The sequence below is a fragment of the Ambystoma mexicanum genome, chromosome 3q, assembly GCF_040938575.1.
Source record: "Ambystoma mexicanum isolate Mex_15411 chromosome 3q, UKY_AmexF1_1, whole genome shotgun sequence".
NCBI lineage: Eukaryota > Metazoa > Chordata > Amphibia > Caudata > Ambystomatidae > Ambystoma > Ambystoma mexicanum.
This window is the reverse complement of record NC_090926.1, coordinates 166,068,511-166,078,874: the sequence shown is the minus strand read 5'-3', so window position 1 is coordinate 166,078,874 and position 10,364 is coordinate 166,068,511. Positions and strand designations below refer to the sequence as shown.

Genomic DNA, 10,364 nt, shown 5'->3' with positions numbered 1-10,364 from the left:
CACGTCTCAGTGAGTCACTCCTTGATGCTATGGCAAGTGCAGGTTTCACAATTTCCCAAGTAACAGTTCATTTCATAACACGTCAAAGGCTTTCAACTGTACAAGGGGTTTTGGCTTAACCTTTGCATGGCCACTTTGACATTCCACATTGGCCTCCCCTATGTTATGTTATGTTATGTTATTGAAATGTATAAAGCGCTTGGACATCCAGGGGTGTCATGGTTCTTGAGAGATAAAGGTCTGTAATCCATCAGCCATCAGATAAGTAAACTAAAACAGATAGATTTTTAAAGCCTTTTTGAATGCCAGGTGATTTGACAGTTTTTCAATGTCAATGGAAGGTAATTCCATAGTTGGGCATCCAATGTGGGAATAGTGAAATGAAGAACCAGATGGCAAACCCGCCAAGACTGATCATAGGGACCGCACGGGAAGATATCGAGTGAATTTAGTGCAGTGGTATTCAGCCCCTTGATTGTGCATGGCGTGATGTACCAGGCAAAGAGTCTTGAACCCAATATGCTGAGAAACAGGCAGCCAATGCAAAGAGCCCAGAACAGGCGAAATATGAGCCCCATAAGGAGAGCCTGTGGCCACCCGGGCGGCCATATTTTGCAGGCACTGAAGCCGCTGGACTATGCCATTAAGCTGGCACAGGTATAATGCATTACAATAGTCCAAGCGACTCAGTACCAAGGCTGCCACCACCGCGGACGCAGGTTCGGGGGTATCAGAGGAAGCATATTCTTTTGTATCTTAAGATGGAAATGGCCTGCTTGACAGACTGCCGATACTTGTGCCTCCATAGAAAGGGAAGCAAAGATGACCACACCCAAATTCTTTACCTTAACAACTGGTACCGGGAGAGGGCCAAGGGAAGACGGTCAGAAAGAAGAGAACCAAAGTGAGGGGTCGGGAGGGGAGCCCACCACCAGCACCTCAGTCTTGTCTCCATTAAGCTTCAGTCAATTATGGTTCATCCAACCCCCCACGGCAGACAGGCACCGATGCAGGCACGACAATGATCCCCTAGGGCCTCTGTTTCTTGTAGTTTTCTCCATTCAACATATCCTCCTTGTTCAGGAGCAGGGTTTTCGTTAGAGTCTTTCAAATGAGCGCCCACATGGCGTTGGGACCACTCTAACTGAGATACCCTATATGTTCACAAAAGCCCTTTGTCTATTATCCTCTTTTCTTTATGCAAATGTTGCCACTGCAACCATGAGCTTGACACAGTCCGGTCCACTATCAGTTTCCTCCGACTCACCGGCTGTGCTGAACTCGTTGGCTTTTCTTCTGCTGGAGTCAAGAATGGTACCAGAGCGGCAAGCTCTTTTGCCCACCCTGGCTATCAGTGCGGTAGGGTCCTGTGTACCATTGCTCAAAGTGTGCTTTCATGCTGCGCCTTTTATCCCTGTAGGGAAGGGAAAGGGCCGTCAGGTTTGTGTAGTTATCGGCAACCGCCTTACTCTGCCTGACCCTTGTGTTGGAACATGTCAAGTAAATGGCTCTGGTGTTAGTCCGTTGTCTTTCGCGGTGTGAGAATGTTTTTGTGTTGGAAAGGGTAGAGCGGGGGGGGTGTAAAGTTGTTAAATATCCTATGCTGTAGGATGGGGAAAAGGTGTTCTAAGGAAGGGGGTACTGTGTCTCAGCCGTCGGTGTCCCACCTCCACTCCCATCCAGGCGATCCTCCCGCATTGGTGCACCCCCAGGAGCTGGATCCAATAGCGATGGCCGTGTCCTGGCCACCTGGATGACAAATCCCCAGGGACTAGTAAGTGAGACATCTTCAGGTTTCTCACAGTGTACTCTGTCCTTTTAAGTTCCTTTAGCTCGGGTGTCCCTAGTGCTGACTGCAGTGTGTGCAGCAATGTTGTCAGTTCTGCTATAGGATCTTGTACTGGCAGATTAGGGAGTATGAGATATGTATCTTGTATCCTTTCACAAGTGCTTTTGGCAGCCTGTTTAGCAGTCTGATCTGCCAAATTGTTACTGGTTGCCTGTCAGGAGGTCTTGGTCTGGTATGAGCAAAGCAGCTAAAAGAGCAGCAATATGGGAAGCATTCCTGATTGGGATCCCAGCCAAAGTGAGATATCCCTATCCCGCCATATCATGTCAAAATCCAGGCACACTCCTAGTGGTCAAATAAGCAGCAAGTAACTTCAAACATGGGAAACCTTTCACTGCTAACGTGTAATCCCTCCTGATGAGCCATGCACTAAATAGTGAAACACGTGTAGGAGGAATTTGAGATATTTACTTTTGCAAATGAGGAAACAATTTAAAACATTCTACTCTTTGAGGATATATTACAGTATTCCCAAGAGGCTTCACCTATAAGAATTCAAGCAAGAGAATAATTTGCTATAACACATGGTTTATAAAGTACCAGCACAAGGCATTTGAACGTCTTCACTCACTAAGAATACAGACAAGAAGAGTTTCAACCAAGAAAACCCTTTTTCTCCATCACATAATTTTGGAGGATCACTGTAAAGGCTTCATGAATTTTGAATGACCAATAAATGGTTTATCACTACATAAGTGTGTAAGTGGTTTTCATTATGCTGACACCCTATCAGAGAGCCATTGACCCAATAGAACCGTGCACAGAATCACTTAGGCTGGCACAGAAGATCAGACCCCACCAACCCTTCTTAAACACGTCAAGTTTATTGGGCAGACACAATAGAGGGACTGCGCTAGCAACACCCAGATTACTAAAAGTTATTCGCACAGGAGAATTATCGCTACAGGTCTGACCTATGTCTGTAAAATGTGGGATACACACTCCTAGTGCATACCTACTGTCACTCAAGATATTAACCTGCTTCTCTGACATCAGTGTGCAGGCTCCATTGAGGGCCACACGCTCTGCCACTTGAGCAGAGCAAGGGGGAGTGTTACGCTCACCTGATCTCTGCTGGGACATTGGGGCACGGTTGCAGCCCTCCCTGGATTTGACTCCCCTGGATCCGGGTCTACCCCCAGCTGCTGTAGTGTGGACTGCTCTGGTCGCTGGCAATGCCCTTGGAAGAAAGTAAGAGGCAGTGAAAATGCTGCGGCAGAATTGAGATCCCCCTCGAACCCCTCTTGCCAGAATGAGAGGAGCATGCGTTTTCTCATAAACTCTGACCTGTTGTTTTGTAAAGATGAGCTCTCTGTCCTGCTTCTCTTCAGCAGGGGTGCTGTAGATAGATGTAGTTGCTTCACTGGTCTGTATACGTGATAGCCCAGACCGGCTGCAACCAATCCATATTTGAGGTAAGTGTTCGTAACAATGATTATTGTCCGTATGTTTTTGCAATGTCTTTTCCAATGGTTCTTGCCTGTAATTCTTATAATGTCTTTCCCTTTCCCAATAGGTGTGAAGATGGCCCCGCTGTGTCGCGGTGTTGGAAACAACCCTACACGATGCCAGAAGGGGAATGGAGTGGCCCCACTGGAGGGTAAGTTGGGTTTCTAGGTAATACGCAAGGCTTAGGAATTGCGCTGCCAAGCGTTAAATGTTTATGCAGTTTCTAACCTTGTGCGTTCCTTTTCTCTTGCAGGGATAGCCTGGCGCCGAATGATGGAGAGCGGCGATCCGAGAACCTGTTAGCGGTGGTAGATGGAAGATCCATTAAGATGCTGGGTGAGAATAAGACTCCTGCGTAGGTGCGCTCGGACAGGTGGGGATGAGGCGAGCTGCAGGCGATGGATTTGCAGAAACAGGTAAAATGCGCACTGTGCTGTGAGCGATGCTATGGCTGGATTCAGGTAAGGTGCGCACGGCGCCGTGAGCGGTCGTATGGCTGGATTCAGGTGAGATGCGCGCGTTGAAGATGATGTCCAGGCCCTGATGAGATGCGTGCTGAGCTGGAATCAGGTAAGAGCTTCAGATGGCGGTAAGCGTTACGCTGCACAGAGCAGACTAAAGCGAAGCCTCTACATGCGGGTGGGGCTGGCTTAAATAGCCTGGCTCCAGCCCCTCCCCTTTAACTCCGCCTTGTGGCCCCACCTCACCACTCCCACAGACTTCTGCACGTGCCTTCCAGTGCCTTGTAATGGCCATGCCCGGCCTGGAAGCACGTGATTTGGACTCAAAGTGTTCAGAGCACACATTCTTATGAGCCTGGTGCCAAAGGCGCCAGGACAGGGTCCATTTGGACCCTTTGGAGGATGAAAGTGATGGCCCTGAGTTAGTGGCCATGACAGCACTCCCCCTCAAGGCCCCTCTCACGGGCGTTCCTCCTCCTGGTCCTGGCTTGGTGGGATTGTCTTGATGGAATCGCTTGACTAGTCGTGGAGCAAGGATAAACTCGACGGGTTCCCATGTACGATCTTGAGGTCCATAACCTTGCCAATCAATCAAGTAGTATAGCTTTGATCGCACTATTTTGAAATCCAGAATGTTCTTGACCTCATAGTCTGGTTCACCTTCTATGATTTCTGGCTCAGGTGGTGTTGAGATTCGAGTGTCAGGTTTCATTGGTTTTAGAAGGGATACATGGAACACCGGATGGATTTGCATGTTGACTGGTAGTTCCAATTTCATGGCAGCCGGGTTAGTGGCTTTGAAGAGGTAAGGCCCTAGGTATCTTGGACGGAAGGACCGAGGACCCTTCAAAGGAATGTTTTTGGATGCCAACCAAACTTTATCCCCGACTTGATACAGTGGGGGACTCTTTTCTATGTCGATCCACAAACCTCTTTTGTTGTTCCTTGGCTCGGTTCAAGTTTTCGGTAGCTTCCTTAAGCGACTGAGTGATGGTTTTATGTAAAGAAGTGATTGCTGGCATTTCTAATTCGTTAAGCGGATCGAAGCAGGAGGTTCTAGGATGTCGGCCATTCATCTATAGAATGGTGTTTGTCCAGTACTAGTATGGATACAGTTATTGTAAGCAAATTCAGTTAACCAGAGAATGTTTTTCCAGGACCCTTCTGTCTGTTGGAACATACATCTCAGGTATTGCTTGAGAGTCTGGTTGGTACTTTCCATTTGACCATCGGTTTGGGGGTGGTGACTTGTGGATAACCGCAGGTCGATTTGGGCTATCTTACAACATCTTTTCCAGAAGGCTGAGACAGATTGAGTTCCGCGGTCAGAAACCAGTACAGATGGAAAACCGTGTAGTTTGACGATTTGCTCTAAGAATGTGCCATTTTAGAAAATAGGTCCACTACGACCAGGATTGTGTTAATCCCTCGCAGGGTGTTAGATTGGTTATGAAGTCCATAGACAGTGTGTGCCACAGTGCCGGTGGTACTGTTAATGGGCGCAAAAGCCCTGCAGGACGTGACGTCTGGGATTTGAGTTGGGCGCAAACACCGCAAGTTGTAACAAATTGGGTAACATCCTTTCTCCAGGTGGGCCACCAATAATTCTTTTGGATCCTGGCTCGAGTTTTCGCAATTCCAGGATGTCCTTCCACTAACGACTCATGGTAGTTGGATATTATTTTGTTTTGTATTTCCTTGTGTCAGATATATAGTCTTTCTTGAAAATAGGGTAAGTTGTCTTTGATGGAATACTGGTCTCCTTTATGCAACCAATCTTGTTGGGCTGATTGATCCATTTGGGATTGTAGATCGGCCTTCAGGTCTTCCCAGCCAGCTGTAACTGCAATCTGACGTTTAATCCGTTCTTCAGGAATAATAGCTACCGGTTCTGATGGATTGAAGGCGTCTTTGTCTTCCCCATGCGAGATAAGGCATCTGCTTTACCATTACGCACTCCGGGTCTGTAAGTTATGATGAAATCATATTCGGCGAAGAAAAGAGCCCAGCGAAGCTGATGTGATGATTGAGCCTTAGCCGTTTTCAAGTATTGCAGATTACGGTGATCTGTGATAACCGTGACCGTGTGTCTGGCTCCTAGAAGGTAGTGTCTCCAAGTGTTGAGGGCTCCATTAATTGCTAGAAATTCCTTGTCAGTGATTGCATAGTTTTTTTCCGCTGCGGAAAATTTACGGGACCAAAATGCTATGGGATGTAATTGTCCTGTGTCAGGATCCCTTTGTGATAGTACTGCCCCATGGCTATATTGGAGGCGTCAGTCTCAACCACATAAGGCAGATCAGGTCGAGGATGCCTAAGGACAGGTGCTGAGGTGAAGGCCTGTTTTAATTCTTGGAAGGCGTTCTCCGCTTCGGAAGACCAGAAGAATGTTTTATTCTTTTTCAGGAGAGAAGTGATAGGATGGATGATCTGTGAGCAGTTGGGGATAAACCGTCTATAAAAGTTAGCAAACCCGAGCATACTTTGCACTCCTTTGGTAGTGGGGGGGGGGGAAGGCCACTGAAGAATGGCATGTACCTTGCGTGTGTCCATATGAACTCCTCGTGGAGTAAGAATGGAGCCCAAAAACTCAACTTCTGTGACATGGAAAAAGCATTTTTCTAATTTGGCAAACAGCCGATGCTGACAACGTTTTTCTAGAACTGCCCTTACATGGCCAATGTGATCTTCCTTAGACGCTGAGTAAATCAGGATATCATTGATGTAAACAAGGACGCAGACATCTAACAGTTCGTGAAGTACGTTGTTCATGAATAACTGGAACGCTGCTGGTGCATTGCATAGCCCAAAGGGCATCACCTGATACTGGAAAAACCCATACTTAGTTCGGAGGGCTGTCTTCCATTCGTCGCCCTTTTTAACTCTCACAAGGTGATAGGCTCCTCGTAGGTCTAGTTTCGTGTCGATTCGAACATTCTTCAACTGATCGAGTAATTCGGGGATGAGTGGCAGAGGGTATCTGATCTTAACAGTGATTTGATTTAATGCCCTATAATCTATGCACGTTCTGAGGCCGCCCTCCTTCTTGGGTATGAAGAAGAGAGCTGAGGATGCAGGAGACTTAGACAGGTGGATGAAACCATTAGCTAGGTACGGATCTAGATAAGTCCGTAGATGTTGGTTTTCTTGCACAGTTAAAGCATAGATTCAACTGCAAGGTATTTTTGCTCCAGGGACCAGGTCGATCTGGCAGTCGTAAGGCCTGTGTGGTGGTAGAGTATTCTTGTTTCCAAGGTGAGCACGTTGCCCCTGAGATATCCTCCCGATTGCTTTCTGACCTTACTACTTGATCTGGCAGCCAGGCAGCTACGCAGGGGAACAGCAGGCAGCTCACATGGCCGAAAAGCGCATTCCCTGGCACTGGTCCGTAGATTCTGAATGAGGGGAAAAGTTGATAAGATAGAGATTTCTGTTGTTGAAGGCAGGAAATGGAAAGAGGAGTAGAGTGCAGGCTGCAGAACGGGGTGAGTTTAGTCAGAGGAAGTGTAGACATTAAGGTGCTTTTCATATGATCAGGGACCTAGACCCGGTTCTGGATCCGAGTCCCAGGGACCAGAAAACTGTGGAAGTGGAAGGCAGGCCAAAATGGGGAAGGCCGTGTGGGAGACACTAGGCAGAGCCACAGTTTTGGGTCAGGTAATTAACAGACCCCGGTGAAGTGTGCGTTGTGTATGCCGACTGGGTCCCCCCTCTGGTCATAACAGGAAGCTATCCAAGAAAGTGAGAACCTAACAGAAGGTACCAATGTCTTTACAGAAATCAGGAAACATATTTATTACAGACAAGGAAATAGGCTCATTGTCAGCAGAGTAAGTTAGGCACACTAGACATAGATGATGGTCTGTACGGGTCTGCGGGCACAACAAGGGGTGTTGATGAGAGGAAAACTCGCGAGGCACACCCAGAAGGAGAGTGATGGCGAGAGTGAGGGGCACAGACAGAGAGAGAGAGAGAGAGAGAGAGAGAGTGGCAGATGGGCAGGAAAGGAAGTATGCCAGATTGGGAAAAGTGTACCTGCCTGGGTCTCTGTAGCTCCCGTTCCCCCACCCACACGTCCAGCACTGCAGTCAAGAAAGAGACACAGCCCTGATTCTGTGTCCACTTATAAGCTGTTGGTCCACCCCTGCAGAGCCGCCCACAGGGTCCAAGGAGGAAGGGGGCAGGGATTATGACAGGGTTAAGATGACACATTTAGGCTCAGGTCCACCTCCACAGCTGTCACTTCCCCCCTCCATAGGGGAGGAGAAGGGTTTCTCAGGTGGTCACAAAATTTCCCAGGGTCCAAGTAACAAGAAAAAAGGTGGCGATTCACAGGGGGTGGGGGTATGATGACACATGCAAGGACAGCCCCCTCCTCCACAGCTGTCCCAGGAAGGGGATGGTGAGACCATAGACGAAGGGGTGGGGACATCACAGGTGGGCAAACATCCCGAGAGGGACACAATGGTGCATGCACAGCCCCTCCTCCACAGCTGTCCCAGGAAGGGGGATGAAGGGAACAAAGAAGAAGGGGGGCCAGGGACATGACAGGTGGGCAAACGACTTATAACAGCAAAGGAAGGAAATGGAAGGGCTCCCCTCACCCACCCTTGTAGTGACCACAGCTGTTCTCATGAGTCCAGGTAGGAAGGGGCGGGAATCAATGAGTGTAGCATAGGTAGGCTCCGTTGGAGGAGCAGGAAAGTCCACATGACAGAAAGGGGAAGAGGAGTTCACAGGATGGGGACAGCTGGATACACATGCAGGGACTGGGGAGGGGATGAGTTGGCAGCTGTTAGCTGTGTCTGTGGTGGGAAGCATTGAATACATTGAAATGCAGCAATTGAAATACATTTGTGGAAATGAAAAGTCATGCAATACATTAAAATGCAACAAGCAACATATTTACGAAACATCATAGGCATCCACCCGCTCAGACTGCTATTTCCACATTTCCACACCATTACGGAAGGGGAAAATCAGGCTTGCTCCCACAGTGGACCACACCATCCTCCCACACCACCTACTCAATGTCTTGCTTCCTGCATGGAGGTGGTTAAAGCCATTTATGTTTGAGTACAGTCAAAGTGTACGACTAGAAAACAGAGTCTAAATCCTACCCTGAAGAATGCAGAGTAACCTCAAGTCTTCCTCCTAACCCTCTACTTTTTCAACATTTATTTCAAGCCACCGATGGGCCATCTGCATAAACATCAACTCCACTTCTACTCCTACAGCACGAAAAGGCAATTAAATACCTACGGGTCAGAATCCAACAAGACTAATTTGCAATCATAACAAACTGACTCAAAGCCCTAGAGAAATGGATGACGAAAAACAGTCTGAAGCTCAATGGTGTCAGAACAGATTTGCTAGCCCGTTGACTGATTCATCTACTGAAAGAAGCCACCTCACAATGCCCTCAGCTGCCCTTCTTTGGTGAAATAGTCCCTATAAAAACTAAGGTGCCAAACCTAGATATTACACAGGATGCCATCCCCTGCATGAAGTCAGAGGTTGGTGCCATTATCATGTCAGAATTCTTTCAAATGAAAACCCCAAAACATCCTACTTGCATTCCAACAGAGAACCATCCAATAGTGATACAAGCACTTGTAAAAACGAATCTGGGCTCCAGAATGCCACGAGTAGGCTCAACTGTGACTTAAAAGCTGACAATTGTTTCCAATGCAGGCCAGGATCTCCTTCCAGAGCAAGGCTAATGGCATATGAAGACCAAGACTGCATGCAAGATTTCAGAGGATAGGAGATTTACTGCTATCGCTCTCCACCTCTGGAATAATCTCCCAGAAGCCAGAAGACATAAAACCTGCCCGAAACCTATTGTCTCCCAGGGTAAAACTCAAGACTAATTGTCCTAACAACACACCATGCAGGCCCCACCACTCAAATTTGCCAAAAGTACAAAACAGACCGCTGAGATATGCAGTGAGCGATGTACAATTAAATAAACATATACATCAGGGTCTATGCATTTAACATACCTGACCTCTTGGGTTGCTTTGTGGAGACTAGCCATCCCCCCTAAATCCTAATCTCGGCCAAATGCGCACATGAATCTTAAAGTCTACTGTTAGAACGTTTTTCCATACCTGGATTTGGTCCCCCTGGTTCGTTCAAACCACAAAGCGCATTGAGGCCATACAAATGGGAAAATGACGCTATATAAATGACGACTATAACACAATACACACAACACAATACAATATATTGCATGCACCTCAATACATAATGCTAACTTGATTGTACATTTTATTTTATGTCAACATTATAGACCCTGAAGTATTTTCCCTGGCACACACCCTTACTCTGCAACTACCTTTTAACTTCAAAAGTCTCTGCTAGCATGTTTTGCGCTTGCTTGGTGAATACCACTCATCGTTACTGATCTTCGACTTCAAGACGCTATGTCCAAACTCCAGCACTCTGCGCTTGGTTCAGAGTCAGTCCACACACAGGGACTGCCTTTAGTCAGGTAAGACAGTTCAGTATGCAATGCATGTATTTCAATCCACAAAGCATGACTTTCTTGTATACCGTATACATCTCAACATGCAACATGTACATCTCACATGAGTATATAC

At 47.3% G+C, this 10,364-nt stretch overlaps 1 protein-coding gene across 1 annotated transcript; it reads right to left on the bottom strand.

Annotated features, from left to right (window-relative positions):
• Positions 1 to 5,964: 5,964 nt before the first annotated feature.
• On the bottom strand, positions 5,965 to 6,531 carry LOC138447950 (uncharacterized). The gene has a single exon (XM_069604479.1). The coding sequence runs from the start codon at positions 6,529 to 6,531 to the stop codon at positions 5,965 to 5,967; it is 567 nt and encodes a 188-aa protein (XP_069460580.1).
• Between the last annotated feature and the right edge of the window lie 3,833 nt (positions 6,532 to 10,364).